General features: G+C 41.5%; 4 protein-coding genes across 4 annotated transcripts; all 4 read left to right on the forward strand.

Annotated features, from left to right (window-relative positions):
- Nucleotides 1–3,776: 3,776 nt before the first annotated feature.
- LOC137956562 (serine/threonine-protein kinase BRI1-like 2) lies at nt 3,777–7,443 on the forward strand. The gene has a single exon (XM_068804104.1). It carries the CDS (start codon nt 3,777–3,779, stop codon nt 7,149–7,151), a length of 3,375 nt encoding a protein of 1,124 aa, XP_068660205.1. The 3' UTR covers nt 7,152–7,443.
- Nucleotides 7,444–8,017: 574 nt separating this feature from the next.
- LOC137954816 (protein DMP6-like) lies at nt 8,018–8,714 on the forward strand. The gene has a single exon (XM_068801720.1). It carries the CDS (start codon nt 8,018–8,020, stop codon nt 8,639–8,641), a length of 624 nt encoding a protein of 207 aa, XP_068657821.1. The 3' UTR covers nt 8,642–8,714.
- Nucleotides 8,715–14,004: 5,290 nt separating this feature from the next.
- LOC137956934 (thioredoxin-like 1-2, chloroplastic) lies at nt 14,005–15,633 on the forward strand. Its single transcript, XM_068804604.1, has 4 exons — nt 14,005–14,464; nt 14,571–14,753; nt 14,895–15,059; nt 15,161–15,633. Exons 1-4 carry the CDS (start codon nt 14,252–14,254, stop codon nt 15,395–15,397), a joined length of 798 nt encoding a protein of 265 aa, XP_068660705.1. The 5' UTR covers nt 14,005–14,251; the 3' UTR covers nt 15,398–15,633.
- A 275-nt stretch (nt 15,634–15,908) lies between these two features.
- LOC137956572 (uncharacterized) lies at nt 15,909–17,988 on the forward strand. Its single transcript, XM_068804114.1, has 3 exons — nt 15,909–15,927; nt 16,047–16,064; nt 17,614–17,988. The coding sequence occupies exons 1-3, from the start codon at nt 15,909–15,911 to the stop codon at nt 17,868–17,870; spliced, it is 294 nt and encodes a 97-aa protein (XP_068660215.1). The 3' UTR covers nt 17,871–17,988.
- Nucleotides 17,989–20,446: the final 2,458 nt, after the last annotated feature.

Consider the following 20,446-nt stretch of genomic DNA (forward strand, 5'->3'; position numbering starts at 1 on the left):
TCTTATTGTTATTCATTAAGATGTTTTTTAATAGATGTACTTTCTTTCATCCGAAGAGTGTAGAGGCATTGTTTCAAGTACAACCTGTTCGTGAGAGATTTAGTCATATAAATACTCTCTAACTTGACATCAAATCACTAAGTTCAATTCAGTTGTACTTGACGGATGAGGTTTTGCAGGAGGTTGCGGATGATATTACCGCGACTGGTTTCCTCGTGTTCTTCTGACATCGTCGCTAAAAGTTTCTCCTTCCCATTCAACGCTTTGTAGAAACCCTGTTGAACCAATGGGGCACATATTTTTATGCGCCATAGACTGAAACTCATCTGCCCATCGAACTTCTCTATTGTATACTTCGTAGCCATTTGACCAAAATGATCTCAATCGCAAAAGGGAAAAAAATTAAGTTTCCCTTCTCAGTTGATTAAGCCCTCTCTCCCTCGAGACTCTCAGAAAACAAAGTTCTCTCTCTGGATAGAGAGATCTCTTTCTGTTCAGAGCAGTCCAGCGTTGTTACCGAAAAAAAAAAGGTTAACTCGGGACAGAGAGGTCTCTTCCCGGTCAGAGCAGCGGAAACAGAGAGGGAGGAGCTGAAATCCGGCGCTGTTGCCGAAAAAGGGTAGCTCTGATACCAATTTGTTAGAACTAAGACAAAACAACCGAGTTTCGATCCGAGATTTAGCACAGTGCGAAATATATACGTAAATGAGATTGTTAAAGATGCAAAAAATAAACCAATCAGTCACACAAGGCACATATCTTATGTGGTTCGACAACAACGTACATCCACGAGAGGAGACAACGAGATTCCACTATTCTTGAGCGAAGGGGAGAGCTTTGCGGCTCTGAGCGATAACAAATCGTTCTTTTTCGATTTCTCCCGATAACCCCCAAATTCGAAACCCCTAAACATAAAACTGAAATCCTGATTGAGAAACCGGTTTGGGTCGAACCGTGTGTCCAAATCGGGTCGAGTCGAGCGGTCGGGTCTGAATGGGTCGCGAAACCGGAATTTAAGACACCCACATAACAATAAAAATATAGAATTTACAGAAATTAAAATATTTTCTATAAAAGATTCACCCATAAATTCAGAGAGGGAGTTAAAATGTAGAATTTTTTTTATTTTATATAGTTTAATTATATAATTTAGTGATAAAATTATATAATACTGAAAAAACTTTAAGAAACCCTGATTTCAAAGAAGACTGGACAAGAATCTTTATCTTCCACATGGCTTTCCCTGTAAGCATGTTAAAATCGAAACATTACAGAGCAAAGAAGAAGAAGAAACTTTACACTTCAAAAGCGACGAGAATAATAATAAGTACGTTAGGGATAATGCATGTGGCAAGGCCATGAGTCACTTGATTCAGTCTCTCCCTTTCAAAGATTAAGATACTCTCTCCTCTGCTCTTTGACAGTTCACAGTTCATTTTTTACTTTCTCTTTCCTCCCACAGACTCCAAAGCTTCTTTCTGAGTCTCCTTTTACAGAGCTCTCGTATCAGTGATATGTCCGCCCTTATTTTTTTATCTCTTCTTCCTTTTTTCAAACAGAAGTTGTATTCAAGATTTCTTCTTCCTTTTTGAAACAGAAGATGTATTTGGTTTAGATCAATCAAAGGCGGAATTCAAGGCTTTTCTTTGTCTTTTGGAGGTGGAAAGAGATGAAACGGTTTTGGATTATCTGAGTTTATTTTCAATGATTGGATTCTGCAGAAATCCCCGGTTGAGAGTGGGTGATGATATCGTGGGTCTCTTCGCGTGCTCTAACCAAAGATTTTGATGCGTCTTCGCTGGTTTTCCCGCATGAAAAGTCTCACCCACTACAGTGAAAATAAATCGAAAATTTGCAGCAAGGTGAAGGCCTCGTCAACTTCAAAAGCGAGGCCTTACTCATTGCTTGTCTCCACCATTTCCCACTCTGATTCAAGGTAATAAAATCATTCTTCAAGCCTTCTCATGAGAGAGGGAGAGAGCGAGAGACACATACACTGCAAACGGAAGCGTGAATGCTTACCTCTCTATGCATGGTGATCAGAAATGCAAATTTAGAAAGGCTTATGAAAGGAAGTTGTGAAAGTATTCATTAACATGTCATTAGCTGCCAGTTACATATACATGTTGTATAAGAATATCATATACAGACTTGTGTATCAAATCAGAGAGAGTAGGATTGATTAAGCAATAATAAAGGGTCCATTAGGAAACCCAATAAAGGTTGAAGAGTGGTGTAGAGATAAGAGTAGATCTTAGGGTTATTGAGAAAGCAAAAGCAGTCATTTTAGTGTTCTTTAATGTGGTCTATATTCTCGATGTTTTCTTCCTTGACGAAACTTTTGAAACTGGTCAAAAACAAAATCAAATATGTCTGGACCCAGTCTCAGATTCCTCCTTTTTTTAGCTTACCACGCGGGTTGGATATTTTTGACAGAAGAGACTGACCGATTGCTTATGACATTCAAATGAAGTGGGCACTGATCATTTCTGTATATTTCATCTCGATTCACTGTTTCTGTAGGTTTCCCACTCACGGAAACTTTTCTTGTCAAGCTTATTAATGGCGGATCAAACTAATAGACTACGTAATAATACATGATAACAGATCGAATATGGGAATTCTCGCAGTGGAAATCTCTCTCTCCAGCACCATCTTCTGACGTTGTTTTCCCATCTGAGCTTTGGATGTTGGTGGGCAATGGTGGAACATGTCATATATCCAGTAACAAAAGAAAGTGGAGAGGCTAATTTGCTTTGTTTTAAGACTCAAAGAGTCGATAGTCGGGACAAGTAATGAGATTATATTTGACTGATTAGACACTTAGACCACTCCAGGATTAGAAAAGAAAGATAAACTCTCGCCTTATGATTTGATATCCTCAATGAAGGTTTATCATGGGAATTAGCTTATGTTCAAAGCTATCATAGGAAGGTTGAGAATCTGAGACGATAATGCATACGATTTTTTAAAACCAGAAATTAATGTTTTTAAAATATTTTTAATTAAAAATTACGTAGCATCTTACATGGATAGTGACATGGCTATTCAATGGTGTGTCGGGTGACATGTGGGCCTTACGAGTGCTGATGTGGTACCATGTCGGTCAAAGCTTATGTGTTACCTTGGACTATACACATGTGTTATTGATCAGTAAAAGTTGGGTATTTTTTATATTAAGTTCAGAAGTTGGTTATTTGTGCTAATATTTACAAGAAATTGAGTAATATAGTAAAATTCTTGCACCAAATTAGTCTATAAAGTGGCCATGATCTATGTTATTTTTACATGTTTATAAGAGGATAATATAAAATTTATGGCTCTTTATGTCAACAACCGGTTTATGTTATTTAAAATTGAATCAGAGTCGTCCATTCATGTGGATCCCACTTATATCTAAGCACGCGCATCTCACGTGCCTTTCTTTGCTGACAGATTTGGACCCTTCGATGAGCGACCTTCCCTTTCATTTCCGTCCTTAGAACGCACTCATTGCCTTTGGATCGATGCTGTCCTGTGCCCTTTTGACCAGAAGTCAACTTTGCACCTTGCCGTATATATTATTACAACCAACCCACCATCCTCCTCCTGTCGGTCTCGCTCTCCCCTTCCCTGCCCGTTCTCTTTTTCGCCTTCTTTTATGGCCATAAGCTTTTCCATAAAGCTTCTTTTTTACTCTCTGCACAATCGGCTTTCATCATAGGAGGCATTCTCGTTTCTCCGTCTTCCACCCATCTTTCTCTCTCACCCTATTTCTGAAACTTCTCCTCTGTGTAATGGAGAAGCGGTTTCAGCTTTTTCTTCCCATCCTTCTCTCCTGCATTGCGGTGGCACCAACTTCAGTACTGAAGCCGGCTTTTGCTCGCGACAAGGCCTCCAAGATCGACGCCGAAGCTCTTCTTCTGTTCAAGAAATCCGTGCAGAAGGACCCGAATGGCATTCTCACCGGATGGCAAGTGAGTAGAAATGCATGCAACTGGGAGGGGATCACTTGTACTCTGGGCCGAGTCACTCAGCTCGATCTTAGCCATGCAAGTCTGGTGGGCACTCTCTCTTTCTACCCGCTCTCGTCTCTCGGTATGTTGTCTGTGCTCGATCTTTCTTACAATTCTCTGTCTGTGAATTCGTCGTCGTTGCTCCAATTGCCGCCCTCATTGGAACGACTGGATCTTTCGGCCACTGTGCTTGTCGGTGCTGTCCCTGACAACTTTCTCTCCACGTATCCAAACCTTGTTTCCGTAGATCTTTCTCGTAATAATCTTACTGGGAATTTGCCAGAAAACATTTTATTGAATGCCGATAGTTTGCAGTACCTAGATCTCTCCTTCAACAATCTGTCCGGGTCTATCACTGGTCTAGTGTTTGGCTCTTCTTGCCAGAGCTTACTCAGTTTCGATATCTCCGGAAACCATTTCTGGGACGTTATACCATTTTCTTTGTCCAACTGCTCCAGTCTCAAGAACCTGAATCTGTCTTTCAACATGTTCACTGGTGAGATACCACGATCTTTCGGTGAATTCCGTGACTTGCACACGTTAGATTTGTCTCATAATCATCTAGTAGGTTCGATCCCAGTAGAGCTAGGAAATGAATGTCGGTCACTTCTACAACTCAGGATCTCCGCTAACAACATCTCAGGCTCACTCCCTCCTTCATTGTCGGAGTGTTCTTCCCTGCAAATCCTTGATTTAGCAAATAACAACATATCCGGCCCTTTTCCTGATTCCCTTATACAGGACCATGCTTCTTTGGAACAATTGCTTGTCAGCAACAACTTCATTTCTGGACCGATTCCTGCTTCCTTGTCTTCCTGCAAGACCCTGAAAATTGTAGACTTCAGTTCCAACAAGCTTTCAGGAGTGATACCATCAGACATATGCCCGGGTGCAGCTTCACTTGAGGAACTACGACTTCCTGATAATCTCCTTACTGGTGAGATTCCTGCGCAGTTGTCGTTGTGCTCTCAGCTGAAAACGATCGACCTCAGCATAAATTACCTTACCGGTCCGATTCTGGCGGAGTTTGGCCAGCTTGAAAACCTCGAGCATTTGATGGTCTGGTTTAATGGCCTGAGTGGTAAAATTCCTCCACAGCTAGGCCGATGTAGTAAACTAAAGAATCTGATTCTCAACAACAATTTCTTCATCGGAAAGATCCCTGTGGAGCTCTTCAATTGCAGCAACCTTGAATGGATATCTCTCACCAGCAACGGCATTACCGGACGCATTCCACCCCAGTTTGGACAGTTATCAAGACTCGCTGTTCTTCAACTCTCAAACAATAGCTTGAGTGGTGAAATTCCGGGAGAGCTGGGAAATTGCAGTAGTCTGGTGTGGTTGGATTTGAACAGTAACAGGCTGACGGGACAGATTCCCCCACGTCTGGGTCGACAGTTAGGCGCAAAGGCGTTAAGCGGGATTCTCTCCGGCAACACGTTGGCCTTCGTCCGTAATGTGGGCAATGCATGTAAGGGTGTCGGAGGTTTGCTTGAATTCGCCGGAATTCGACCGGAGAGGCTGCTGCAAGTCCCCACATTGAAGACTTGTGATTTCACCAGATTATATTCGGGAGCCGCACTCAGTGACTGGACGCATTACCAGACTCTAGAATATCTCGATCTCTCCTACAATGACCTTCGAGGCAAAATTCCTGACGAATTTGGAGACATGATGGTGTTACAGGTGCTTGATCTTGCCCACAACAAGCTCACAGAGGAGATCCCTGCATCTCTGGGGAAGCTCCGGAATTTGGGGGTGTTGGATGTGTCTCACAACAGATTACAGGGGAGAATTCCGGATTCTTTCTCTAATCTATCTTTCCTGGTAGAGATCGATTTATCGAACAACGCTCTCGCGGGTCCGATTCCTTCCCTGGGACAACTGAGCACGCTTCCAGCCAGCCAGTACGCAAATAATCCAGGTCTTTGCGGTGTCCCCCTTCCTCCGTGCCAGCAAGATTTCTCGCCGACTGTCCCATTGCCGGCGGTGGAGACCGGGCGGAGACGGAGCGGCGCTAGTTCATGGGCTAATAGCGTTATCCTGGGAATCATGATCTCCTTGGCCGCCGTCTGCATCTTGATTGTGTGGGCGATTGCGATGCGAGCCCGGCGCAAAGAGGCGAAAGAGGTTCGGATGTTGAACAGCCTACAGGCCGCCAGGGCTGCCACGACATGGAAAATCGGTAAGGAGAAGGAACCGCTAAGCATCAACGTCGCCACATTCCAGAGGCATTTGAGGAAGCTTACTTTCTCTGCTCTCATTGAGGCCACCAACGGCTTCTCCGCCGATAGCCTCATCGGCTGCGGCGGTTTCGGAGAAGTCTTCAAGGCCACCCTCAAGGACGGATCCAGTGTCGCAATAAAGAAGCTGATACGTTTAAGTTGTCAAGGCGATCGCGAGTTCATGGCAGAAATGGAGACGCTCGGCAAGATCAAACACCATAACTTGGTTCCCCTGATGGGCTACTGCAAGGTCGGGGAAGAGCGTCTTCTCGTTTATGAATTCATGCAGTTCGGGAGCTTGGAAGACATGCTGCACGGGAGGAAGAAGGAGAAGATACTGACATGGGAGGAGAGGAAGAAGATTGCCAGAGGAGCGGCCAAAGGCCTCTGTTTTCTCCACCACAATTGCATCCCTCACATCATACACCGCGACATGAAATCGAGCAATGTGCTGCTGGACAACGAGATGGAGGCAAGAGTCTCTGATTTCGGCATGGCGAGGCTGATTAGCGCACTGGACACCCACCTCAGTGTGAGCACTCTGGCCGGCACGCCGGGATACGTCCCGCCGGAGTACTACCAGAGCTTCAGATGCACGGCGAAGGGTGATGTCTACTCCTTCGGCGTTGTCCTTCTGGAGCTCTTGACGGGGAAGAGGCCGACTGACAAAGAGGACTTTGGGGATACAAATCTGGTGGGTTGGGTGAAGATGCGAGTTCGGGAAGGGAAAGGGAAGGAGGTGATCGATAGTGAAATACTGGTTCATCTCGACCAAGAAGAGGAAAGACAAGAAGAGAAAGAGATGTTGAAATTTTTGGAAATCACGATGCAATGCGTGGACGACTTCCCTTCGAAGCGGCCTAACATGTTGCAGGTGGTAGCCATGTTGAGGGAGCTCACGAGTGCTGAGGGGGAAGGTAACAGTGCTTAACTCACTGACTCGGATGCTGAGTAACTGAGTTCGTTCTTGTCATGTTGTCATTCTCTTAATATTGGGATTATATTATTTATGTAAAAATACCATCGATGATTGAGCTTATCACTGATGAGAAAAAACGATTTTTTTTTTTTTCTGTTACTCCGCATCCGTATAAGATCTTTAAAATTCGATGAAAAATGCTGATCGCATATCCTTTTGAGATGATCTAGACCAATTTTAACATCTATTCAAGTAGGTCGTCTAAGAGAGATCGAGCAAGCAGGGAAGAAGACGAAGGACAAGGGAGATGGGACTCCCAAAATCTCCCACACTGGCTGTAAATTTTCCTAAGTCGATTATGTATATCATTTATCAGAATGAAGGATAATTTTTCCAGCTTAAGAGTTGACGTCTGATCAGTTCTCTCGCCATGATTATTGGAACGGAATTGTCTTGGCTGAAGGTTCTGTTGAAACTGGTAAAATAACAAACGTCAAAGCTTAGAACAAACAAGAAGCGGGTGAATTTATTAACCCAAGCTGCTCCCCACCATTGAATGAATACAGTTAACGGAAATAGACCACATTTGGTAGCCTCTGTTATTCCAACTTCCTTGCTTCAGTTACATAGCGGCTTCATAACGGCAGCAGATTTCTTCCCATGCAAAGCCGCGTTCCTGGTTTCATGTATCCACCAATAAAAGATTTTCACCGTGCTTTGCTTCGAACACGCTTCCGGCCTAACAAAAATTTAATCTCTCTCTCTCTCTCTCTCTCGCCAAACGTAGCTATTACTCGTAAAACACACAAGTGGAGAGGTATTCAGAAGAGATTCATAAAGAGGAGAGGAAGAGAAGAACAGGAAAGTCGAAGGGGATCATGGAGATTAAGATTGAAGACGCAGAAGGGCAGCCACTCTTGCAGGAAAAGAACGTGAGCACCTCTGGTCCAACGAGGTCGCCGGTGCAAAACGCGATTCATCAAACCTTCAGGAGCACAGCCCATTTGGCTAATCTTCTCCCAACCGGGACCGTTCTTACTTTTCAGCTATTATCTCCAGTTTTCACAAACCAAGGCAAATGCAACCTAACGAATCAGTACCTGACGGAATGTCTCATTGTATTGTGCGGGATTTCTTGCTTTGTGCTTTCATTTACAGACAGTTATAGGGATGGAGAAGGAAAGGTCCGGCATGGGTTGGCAACGATGAATGGATTATGGGTGATCGACAATGAAGATACCAACAATCTTCGTCCAGAAGAAGCGACAAGATACAGAGTGAAGTTCATTGATTTGGTGCACGCTATCATGTCGATATTGGTTTTTGGGGTGGTGATACTCTTCGATCAAAATGTGGTAAAATGTTTCTGCCCGGAGCCATCTGAGGAGACGAAGCAGGTCCTCACCGGATTGCCTGTTGGAATTGGAGTCATTTGCAGTATGTTGTTTATTGCATTCCCTACTACACGCCACGGGATTGGCTTTCCACTCTCCCCCCAATAACACGGTCGTCCTGTCAATGCACACGCACTTGGGAACCGAATTTGGAACCAGTTATGCGTGATTTCACAGGTTTATCGATCTGAAAAAACAATCACAGATATTAAAAACAGAAACAACAATATTCTATTTCTAAACCTGATGAAAGCTTGCAGTTTGATTTTTTTTTCTCGCTGTTAGTTGACATTAGGACAGGATTCAAATAAGAACATAGCTGAACGGATCCTCCTCCTACCTAATCTCCATTCTATAGCTGCATCCGTACTCAAATATGATCATGTTCTTTCCGAAGATCATAGCAGCACACCGTTACTTCCTAACGACAGTCTTCACTGACGAATTAGGAGCAGAATGCCAATAAAACTATCAGAACAACTTGAGCAGGAAATGATGTAGGATAATGATGAAGCAAGGAATCCATCCCAGGCAGCCCAATAGGTGTGGGAGCTTAAGCTAGAACGACATGTCTGATAAACTACAATACTCGCTTTCCATCTTTCTAGCCCACTTTTCTGTTAGGATGTTGCCTTTGAGAAAGATGTTGAGACAGAAAACCCTTATTTTTTCTGTTGGTCCTGTCATCTCCTTTGCTTAAACCTGAAATGATAGACCACTGTGTCTTGAAATTGGCTTCATATCCGATACGATGTATTTCATTGTAAAAGTTTGGATGCTTTAGGTAGATCATTATCTGAGCAGTACTGGTCAATCACCAGTTGGTACATTCCAGGAGGTTGGAGTTAGACCTGATTTGAGCATAAAAACCACCAAAATTACTGCTTCAGATGCTCTCCAATGATCACAAAAACTGTAAATCATCTTCTCACGAGACTTTAAGATCGGGATCATGCTCTGCCACAACATTTCTTCATGGTAATCAAGAGCTTCATCCACTGCAAAACAGGTGCATAACCCACGAAAAATTGAATTGTAGCTTACATCACTTGGATTACGACCTTTTCCTAACATCACATTGAGCAGTTCAACAGCCTTTTTTAGCCTCCCCACTGAGAAAAACGTCTAACCAAAATATCATAGCCAACATTATTGGGTATCAGGCCTTCTCCTTCTATTTGACCCAAGAACAGTCCTTGACCTTACCACATTCAACAAGAGCCCCAACAGTGTGTATCAGGCCTTCTCCTTCTAATTTCCATTGCTCCACTAAACTCCAATGCCTTCTCAAGCCTCCCATGTCTAAGGCTACGATTGTATCGTTTCAGCTTCTTAGTCATCATTTTGAGGCATGACTAACCTTATAATATCCATACATAAAAAATTTTAAGTAGTCTGATCAAGGGACAGGCATTTCTCATGCATTTCATCCAAGAATTCTGTGACAAATGAACGATTACTAGTTTGGAAAAGATAAAATACCAAAACGTGATACAAGACCATATGCAGGAGCTCACTTTCTCTCAACATAAAATTTTTTAAGTCTTAAGGCATCAAGGAACCTACCATGCTTACACATCAACTGTACCAGACATCTGTATGTTGAGATACAGAAGCCAACATTCTTCCGATCCGAAATATCAAGCCTAGTAACTGAAGTGCGTGGATCAAGTAGTTTCCTCCACAAAATTCTTGAAGTAGCACATCAAAAGTTTCATCATCAGGTCTCTCCCAGTTTGATATCATCTTCATTAACAAAATGAGGGCTTCATTGACTTATCCTACGGAACCCATTTCTGAGAGCATTCTTTACAGAAACAGATGCTTCTGCCAGCTCACTCGACAACTCCATCAAAGAGATTGCTTTCTCCAATTTATAGGACCAACATAAGTGTGGTATTAGTACTCTGCAAACATCAATACATGCAACTATGTTTTACTGCAACATGATATCAAGCACTTTAAATACTTGAGGGAAGTATTTATCTTTGCACAATCCTCTTATCAAGTAGTTAAGAGCTTCAGGATCCAACTCCAGGCCCCTTTCCCAAGGATTTCTTTTACCAACTCATAGCCAGCACTTATAAATTCTCTAAATGTGAGAGCTCTTTGAGAAATAACAACAAATTTCAACATATAACTGAAGGTTCTTCTCCAACAAGCCATCCAAAAGCTGTAATGCTTCCTTAAGCATCCCCAGCTTGCATAGATAGAGAACAAGAGCCTTCCAATCCTTGGGCCCGAGCAACCAGTGACAGTCTTGGGCGACTTCCCAGCACTTCTGCAGTAGCACACGGTCCCCTTCCTTGCTGAAGCCCTACTTTTGAGCATCCAAGCCAAAGTAAGTCTTGATTTATATATCATTTTCATCTTATTAGTGGTCTGGACTTTGGATAAGAAAATTGAGAGCTTCTGTATCTAGATGATCCCTCACCTCCATCATCTTGTCTAGAAGTTCGACTGCAGAATCTGGATAAAACTTTGTTCTGCAGAGGCTTTGCAATAGTACAGTATATGCAGAAAAAGACACTGGCTGACCCCAGTGTGCGATTTCACTCTTCACTCCTAGAGCATATTTTTTATTCTCTATTTAAAATGAAATCCAAATCTGGAACAATGATGGATATGAGAATGCCAGTTAAAGTCTTATCATACAAGGCTGTCAAAGAACTCTGCTTTAGGAAGAACAGGATCATTATCTCTCTTAACCTTTACATTCAACCGATCCAGACCCAAGAAAAGAAATATTTTTGAAAGCAAATCTTCTGAAGAAGATAAACAGATCAGGCCATATTTAACCATTTCTTTCTCAATGATTTTCACTTCTTCAAACTCTCTATTTCTACCATATCCAGCTAATAAAAGTCTGGAAGTAAATTCATTCGGTATTACCTCTTTCTCAATCACGTCACAAAAATGTCTTTGGCATGTGTTCCTATTCCAGCCACAATCACACCAGCAATGAGGGCATGGTACGCATATACATTAGGTTTTATGTTTCTAGATATCAATTCAGGTTGGCAAATAAAACCATCTTTCAGCTTCCCTTTAGCAACACCAGTATATAAGGATTTCAAAGGTTATCTCGTCCGACTGGAAGCCCAATGCCTCCACTTGTAGTAGGAATGGCCATCCTTTCTCTGTACCAACATGTTTACAATGAGAAGATATTATTATCCTACTGCAGAGATGAGAATATGGAACATGCTTCTGCTCAATCAAGAAATTTACAAGATCTACAAAATCTTTTTTTATCACAGTACCCATTAGCAATTTCATTAAGCACTGCACGACCAGGATGAATCCCTAAATCTGCAACTTCTTTTATAAGTATTCTAGCTTCCTGACTCTTCCTCTCCTTGCATCCAGTTCCAACAACATACTGAGAATGATTTTCCGCATAAGAAAATAATCTGTTATCTATCATGTCCATCAGAAGATTATGCGTCAATTGGGATCCCACAAATTTCCTTTTTCTGAAGCAAAGCCCTGGCCTTTCTGAACATGCCAGCATGAACAAGCAGCTAAACCATGATTTTATATGACTGAGGTAGATGACAGCAATCTCTTCCCTGGTTAGGAGCCCAATTGAAATCTTTCGAAAAGAAATTCGACATCTTTAGGTTCAACGTCCAATTCGGTGGAACGACATTCGAACACCAGATATATTGCAAGGACATCATCCGGTCTCAGAGCCGAGATACGCTAGAAACGACGCGTGACAGGTAAAGAGAAGATCTTGCAAAGAAGTATACGCAAAGCTATCAACTTTCTCCTCCCAGATGTAAGAACACTTGGAAATTACTGATTGACCGATACCAGAATGACGAATCGACTCAGAACCAACAAATTCTCTGTTTGTTTCTTTTCCGGATGATACAAGTGGCTTAGACTTGCAAACGTAAAATTGAGAGACGCTACAGAATGAGAAAAGCTCCGTCCAAATGAAGAAGGGTAATTTACAAATAGGGTCTAGCCTTCTAAAATGTTCTGAGAATGAGATTTCACCGAAAAGAATAAAAAGTGTTCCTGGGAGAGTTGAAGGTAGTAGAACTACAGGAACAGACATGGAAACCGAGGATCAACTGACTGGAGGTGTTCAAAGGTCTCAGTAGATGGAGATATGATACGATAAACAACTCACGGAAGCAAGGATTCTGAGCTCTTCTCATCCACCATTGGTAGTAAATGAACTCCAGGGTGGTGACGATTGCTCTGTAATTTCTGCTCTCTGGTGAAGCCTAGGAGTAGAAGATTTCCTCTCGAAGTAGCAGAATCTAGAAAACAGGGAGAGTATATCGGATTTTGATAGTGTTCTCAATTTTTTGATACGTACGAACACTTCAAAATCCGATATACTCTCCCTGTATCGGTGATATATACCGACTGATAATCGGATACAAGATGCATATCAATTGATACGCTATGTATACATATCGGCCGATACGTTATATATGTCGAGTAGTATAGGACCGGCTCCTGAGGTTGTATTTGACCATTTGGTCTCGTGATTTGACATTTTCAAGAACAATATAATAAAATATTCCATTTTGCTGACTTCCCCGCCATTAATGTCTTCTGGGCAGCTCCCCTTCCACTTCGTTAAATAGAAAGACAACTTGGAGGAGATCATGCAATTTCTATCCAAGACGTGTGAACGCTTCCACAATCTTCCCTAGAATAAAAAAATGAAAAACTCATCTGATCCAGTCCAGTACAAAGAACTCGAGCTCAAGGCTCTTCTTGTTGCATTGCACGAAAACGAGGGACTGCATTGAAGAATCTAGAAAAGAAAACCCTACCTCGATTGTACAAACACGAAACGAGGAGATCCATTACAAAAAATCTGTGGGCTATCCATGGAAAGAGTTGAAACCAGAGTCCCGAAGCCAAAACCTCGCGCACGAACTCTGCAAAAACCTGATCGGATATGGATAGGATTAAATCGCCCAAAACTCGAAAAGGAGAAAAAGAAACATCTACTTGACTATCTACGGATTCAGTGACCTCAGCCTCCACATCCAATCAATTAATTATTTTCTCTCAGGGTTCAATCGAAATATCAATTTCCACTTCGTTTCTGAGTTTTTTAGAACGGCAGAACCCATTACAGGCAATTTGCAGAGAGTAGTAAGATAGTAATTTACAGCTTCCTCCCGGTCAATGACCAGTCAACGACGGGCTTTGCCGCTGATTTCGACTTGGGCCAGCGAACTGGGAAATAATAGTACCGAACAGAAAAAATCTAGCTCGAAAATCTGAAAAAATTGACGACGCTCAATCTGTCTGACTCAGCCTCTGCGACGCCGACGATTCGTTCGTCTTCTTCCGACATTAAAGGATTCGGAATCGGATAACGTCGTAATGCGAACTTAACCCGTGGGTTCCACATTTCTGGATAACTTTATGCCATTTTCACCTTTCCGCCTCGTCAGGCTCGCTCCTTCAAATCTTCCCTCTCTTGTGCTTCCCTTCTGCTCTTCCTTCGCAGAAAAGAGAGGGTCAAAGGGCTCTGAGGAAAGAGGATTTTCGACACAAAGTAGGAGAAATTTGGATTCAAGTCTTCCAGCTCACCTTCTTTGTTTTCAGAGGGATTGCTCGTTTTAGATCTGGTTTTTGCTAGGCAGTCTGGGTGAGTAGAAGAGAAAGAACGGATTTTTTACGTGAAAGAACGGATTTTTCTGAAGGGATTATAGAGGTGTATCTGTGTTTCTAGTTATGGCGAGCTCGTTGAGTTTGGGAAGCAATATCTGTATTATTGATTCCAGCCCAAATGGGTTGAAAAGGAAGACGACCTCCGGGCTTCTTTCTGTCGACGCAGTGGATTCCTCCGCGTTGAGGAGCGAGTTTAAGGGGAAGCAAATGGTTGCTTCGCAGCAGAAAATATCAGATGAATGGAGTTCCAGATGCCACACAAGCCTATCAATTAATGTAAACATCAGTTCTCCTTCCTTTTTTCCACTCCCTCACCGTAATCATTTCTTGAAGTTTCCGGCTATTCTTCCGATCCTAAATCACACGCTTTCTTCTCTTTCAGGCTCAAGCAGCACCTTGCATCAGTCGGGCTTTACGTTGGTGGGATAAGAACCTTAAACCCAACATCGCAGAAATCGATTCGGCTCAGGAACTCATCGATTCATTATCCAACGCGGGTGAGAAGCTCGTCGTAGTGGATTTTTACTCTCCTGGCTGCGGCGGTTGCAAAGCTCTGCACCCGAAGGTAATCGAATGGCATAACTTGGATGTTATCTCCGTTACTGCTACTCATGGAAACTGAATATTTTCTTCTTAGTACGTTCTCTTTCGTGTCCTTCCGAAAGTTATTGAGGGAATTCTTCCTAATATTATGCTCTTGTAACAGATCTGTCAGATTGCGGAGGCAAATCCAAAGGTTCGGTTCCTCAAAGTTAATTACGAAGAACAGAGGTCTCTGTGTACCAGTCTTCACATTCATGTACTACCCTTTTTTCGTTTCTACAGAGGAGCTGAAGGTCGAGTTACGAGCTTCAGCTGCACGATTCAAACCGTAAGATATAATCCCTCCTTGCAGAATCAAGCATCGGACCCACGAATGCTTTTGTATGAAAGCGAGAAAGACGAATCCTAATCTATTATTTTCTCTTACAGATTAAGAAATTCAAAGACGCCATAGCAAAGCACGGAACGGATCGTTGCAGTTTGGGACCTGCAAAAGGTCTAGAGGAATCAGAGTTACTGAAGCTGGCTGCCAAAGGGCTGCTCTCCTTCGATTATCGTCCCGAATCTGCAATCTCAGGCGCAGGGGAATTACTTCCATCGGGCAATTCTTCCACTATTAATAAGATTGAACAATCTGAAGGACTGCTTTCAGCATTTGCACTCTGAAATTCAAGTAGGCAATGATGCTGCAGACCCAGAAACCAAAAAAACCCAGATGCTTTTCGCAATTATTTAAGACGAAAAGCACTCCATTTTTCTTTTCTTGTTGTTTTGAGGCTTTCTGTTTGGTTTTTTTTTTTTTTTAGCACTACAATTAGGGAGGGCTTTTTTATTTTCTCCTTTCTGGGTGTTGAGAAATACTGTTTGCTGCCATTGAGCTGTGAACTGTATATAATATTTGTAGGCATTTAAGCCAGTTTGCGTTAATTTAACTGAGTCGGCGGTTCTGACTCGGATTCCCTTTTGGAAGAGGCCGGTTGAATTGTGTTTATTATTTTTTAATTTCTAATTTTAAATTTATCAACCAATAATAACTAATTTATTTGTTTGATATTTAATTACTTAAAATCAAATATATAAATTAATGAGGGTCGTGGTCGATATTGGTCCGTGACCATTTAACTCTAACTAAAAGTGCCTAACCCAACCCGGACCAGGAGTGGACTGAACCTGTGGAATGGAACATGGTTTCGGTGGTACCAACTCATATGTGGGCGGTCACAACCACCTATAATATTTTTATTGATATCTAAATAAAAAATTATTTTTAATTATTTTTAATTAATATTTTTCCTCTGCACATTCTGTGTTGCAGATAATGGTGGGGCTCACAGTATCTTTTTTAAAAAGTTGGTCTAGTCAGATATACAGAATCTGACGTGGATGCGGATCGGTTTTCCACCAAATGGACCCCACATCGGTTCTTGGCCTTTACTCTTATTTAGAGACACGAGGCCGATGCGGCGACTCCAAGATGCAAGAGAGCACCGACGATGTCCTGCCCTGACTATTATCTTCTGGGGATGGTTGCTTTATTATTTTATTTTACAAATTTGCCCACGTTTCTAAGGCTTATTCTCATTTGAATCCTCCCTTTTGTTTCGCTTTTCCCTGCACAGCAATCACTGAGCACTGGTGCCATTGTTTTTATTTTCTGGCAGTAGCCTCCTCGAGTGTCTAAACCTCACACCGGTCGAGTTATGATCAGGTTTTTCTATTCGAATTCGAATTCGAATCCAAATCGGTCAGAGCGGGCTCGACCGAGTTAGATGGAGACAATGCACGTGTTAGTGCACTGTACAAGTAAAAGTTTGATTAGGGAAAATGGACTCTTCTTTTTCTCTTTCTTATTCCAGTGGTCTTATCTTTCTTCTTCGACCGGTATCACAAGCCCTTAAATTTGGGTTAAGTCTATCTAACCTAACGGAATATCTATCCCGTGCGAACTAGTAAGCCTCTTTGTCTTACGGATCTTTCACCTAACCTCTACACTGATGTTGCGAACCAAAAGTGTTGTGAGTTGTTTCAAAGATTGATTTTTTTTTTATTGAGCTATTTGATTTCGATTTGACTAGAGATAAAAATACGAAAATTTTGGATCTCCTTTCTTCTCCAACCATGTTTAAGAAAAGAGGAAAAAGTAGTTGCAAAAAATAATTAGATGTAGAGAAATTCATCTGTGTTTCGTCTTCTTTGCTATTACTATCGAGCCACTGTGTATTTTTTTCTTGTTTTTTGTTATTTTTTCGTTATAACCATTTGTTGTGATTCCAAAAACCTTTAGACTAAGTATGTAATTATACTTTATTTTTTATTTTATTTTTTATGACAAGTTTAAACTAATTCAGTTGGATTTTAATCAAAATATTCATCTTATTTTATTAAAAATTATTATTTTAATATATTTTAATAGAAATACTCATGTTATTAATAAAATACCTTATTTATTTAATTATTATATTCATAATTTTAAATATTATATTAAATCACTATTTTGAGAGTGATAATTAAGATATTGTAAAATTAAGAATTTGATCAAGTATCTCGAGTAAACATTTTTGTTTACGTACTTTATTTTTTTAATTACTTAAATATATATATTTTTATTTTTATTTTTAATTATTTATTAATTTAGACTAAACAAAATCTATCTAATTTTATTAATAAAGTACCCTATTTATTTATTTGTTATCTATCAAAATCTATCTAACCCACACGCTTTTATGGTGTCACTGGTTTACACGTGGTTATTCCTCACTCGGACCTGTCCATTCGCTCCTTCCATTCGTCCAGCGCATAGTCTTCTCTCCCGCTTCGTCGTTGACTTCCTTATCCTTCCTGCCCTTTGGGATTCTAAAAAAGCAAGCTCCATGAATAAATAGTTTCGTCTTCCCCTTTCACAAGTCAAACAAAGCAAACCGGAAAGTTTTGTGCAAAAGGGAAGAAAGGGGAGATCCGGAAAAGGACGAAGCAAATGGATCGGAGAAATCTTCACGGTCTTATTATTGGTATTGTTGGTGCTGCTTTAACCCTGTTTGCTTACTCCCAGACGGTATTCACCCCCACCCAGTGCATTGCCATGGGGCTCTTCGTGCTCATGTTCGGTTTACTCGTGACCGAAGGTCTCGTTTCTCTATGATCCTCCTGCTCTGTTTTATTTCGCAGAAAGGAGAACACAAAAGATGGGTTTTCTGTTCACAATCTATCTGTAATGCGTATGCTTCTTTGTTGTAATGGTTTTGTTGTTTGTGCTGGTATATGTAGTTTATGCGTTGACGGAAAGGCATTTACAGTATTTTGATTAACGATTTGCAGAGCGATTACTTGTTTCTGGTTAATGAATTGCGGCCTTTTGAATTAGTGACTAATATAATCTGAATTATGAAAATTTTACATTTTGTTCAGTTGGTTGAATTTCTAAGGATTCAGACTATTGTGTTCATAACCCAGAACCATCGCGAGGAAAAACCTAAAAACTAATGGGGGAATAAGGATCGGTGTTTTAAGATAGTACGAAAGGGAATACAGGAGAATTTTTTTGCTTATCTTAGTTTTTCCCTAGTTTCTCGTTGCTTTGATCAGAGCCAAGAAGTTTTAATAGGCTAGTTGCTTGTTAACACTCTTTGCCGTTTTCAGAATTGTTAGATTCAGTTCTTGTGAAAGCAGAAGAGAATTGACATTGTTCCTGGTCTAGTGCAACAGTAGGAAGATAAGTGGACGAAACCCATTGAGCATATCGCTTTTGGCTCCCATGCCAGTGCTTCTGTTGCCCCTGTTTGGTTGTGGCTGCTCACAGGAGAAGGTGAAGCCAACAGGCATCTACATAACCATTTGAATCTGACTCCAGCGGAACCAACAGGGCTCAAAGACTCTGGGGAAGACGGCCTGCCGTTTCTCACGTCCCCCTTTGTTACCTTATCACCCTTGGCTTTAGCTCTCACATCACCCCTTGGCTCTAACTTGGGCAATGGCTTTCCTCCCTACTCTTAACTTTCTCTGCTGGGGAAGAAGGATCTGTCAGGAAGAAATGGCCATTGTCAGAGAGGTGGGCCCAAGCCCAAGGGACCCGGAGGAATTGGTTTGGCGTGTGCAACACTCCAGAAAAAATTAAATCTCCTTCCTTTTGATTTTTGCCCTTACAGAGAGACGCTGGTTTTTTCAGAACATCCTCGCAATGCCGGAAGAAAAAAGCCTCTGGAGACTTCGGGACTTTTACGCGTCGTTCCGGTGCCTGGTGGTAGAGGTAGCAGAGACAGGTGATACCGGGTGCTGCTGTTCGACGCTGTTGCCGGAAGAGAGGGTGTCGCTGTGTGACGCCGTTGTCGGAGCAGAGAACAGAGCTGCCGTTCGATGTTGTTGCCGGAAGAACAGATACTCGTCGCTGCGGGAAAAAACCAGAAAGAAGAGTCTGAAGTCATTCCCCATTGTAATGTGATTCCTCCATTTTAATTTACGGAACCATATAAATTTTGTGTCGTGCGTGTGTGATTACTGGTCTCGGTGTCATGGGTGTTTGCCTAACAACCGAATTTGTCAACCTTCGAAGGCCCGATTGGAATTTGTTGAATCGAGAAGTTTTGGAGATTATTTTAACCATTCAATATCCGTGGTACACAATGTCTCATAAAGGCTTTGTGGGGTATGTATGAAAAACCTTCAATGAATAACAAAGTTTATTTGATAAAAAAATTATTCAATTTTAAGATGGCAGATATATACTTCTTGTACAATATTTGAATGATTTTAATATTATTATAAATCAATTGTCATATCTTAAAATTGGTCTACGTGTACTAATACTATTAGCTTCATTGCCAAATAGTTAGGAAGTCACGAGAATGGATGTCAGTAATATGTTGATAAATCAAAGTTGAAATATGATAATATTTGTGATTTGATTTTAGCTGATGAGGTGTGCAGGAGAGATTCAGGCGAGACCTCGGGTTCGAGTTTAGCATTGATATGTTGATTCTCGGGGGAGATCACATGACAAGAACTCAAACAAAGGCAGATCAAAACCAAAGAACAGGAGCAAGAACAAGTTGAGGCATGGTCAGTAGACAACTTATTGGAATTGTGCCAAAACTGGCCACATAAAGAAGAATTGTAGAAACCCTAAGAAAATCAAGAATGATGGGGTTAATGTGGTAATTGAAGAAGTTTGGTGGCGTGTGCAACACTCCAGAAAAAATTAAATCTCCTTCCTTGTGATTCTTACAGAGAGATGTTGGTTTTTTCGTAACATAGAAGCCCTCGATACTTACAGAAACATAGCAACGCGGAAGAGAAAAGCCCCTCGGGACTTTTTCCGTCGTTCCGGTGCTACTGGTAGAGGTAGCAGAGAAAGGTGATTCCGAGTGTTGCTGTTCGACACCGTTGCCGGAAGAGAGGGTGTTGTTGTGCGATGCCGTTGTCAAAGCAGAGAACAAAGCTACTGTTTGATGTTGTTGTCGGAAGAATAGAGATTCGTCGTTGTGAGAAAAAAACAGAAAAAGAGTCTGAACTCGTTCCCCATTGTAATGTGATTCCTCCATTTTAATAAAATCTTTGCAGCTCCTGTTGACGTAGGCAATTTTTCGAACCACGTAAACTTTGTGTTGTGCGTGTGTGATTACTTGTCTTGTTGTCAACAGTTTTTGCCTAATAGGATCCGCATGTTGGATGGTTCTTTAATCTCTCACATAAATGATTGTTGCTTGGTGGTCCCCTTTGATG

This window comes from Aristolochia californica, unplaced genomic scaffold (assembly GCF_029961685.1).
Source record: "Aristolochia californica isolate CCGP_79_NKW_82.1479 unplaced genomic scaffold, dmAriCali1.0.hap1 SCAF_2, whole genome shotgun sequence".
NCBI lineage: Eukaryota > Viridiplantae > Streptophyta > Magnoliopsida > Piperales > Aristolochiaceae > Aristolochia > Aristolochia californica.

What these genes read in the sequence shown, in the direction of transcription:
- LOC137956934 (XM_068804604.1), top strand. Translation starts at nt 14,252, where the DNA reads ATGGCGAGCTCGTTGAGTTTGGGAAGCAATATCTGTATTATTGATTCC. An exon ending in ACACAAGCCTATCAATTAAT is followed by an intron (nt 14,465 to 14,570) that starts GTAAACATCAGT and finishes CTTCTCTTTCAG; the next exon opens with GCTCAAGCAGCACCTTGCAT. An exon ending in TCAGCTGCACGATTCAAACC is followed by an intron (nt 15,060 to 15,160) that starts GTAAGATATAAT and finishes TTTCTCTTACAG; the next exon opens with ATTAAGAAATTCAAAGACGC.
- LOC137954816 (XM_068801720.1), top strand. Translation starts at nt 8,018, where the DNA reads ATGGAGATTAAGATTGAAGACGCAGAAGGGCAGCCACTCTTGCAGGAA.
- LOC137956562 (XM_068804104.1), top strand. Translation starts at nt 3,777, where the DNA reads ATGGAGAAGCGGTTTCAGCTTTTTCTTCCCATCCTTCTCTCCTGCATT.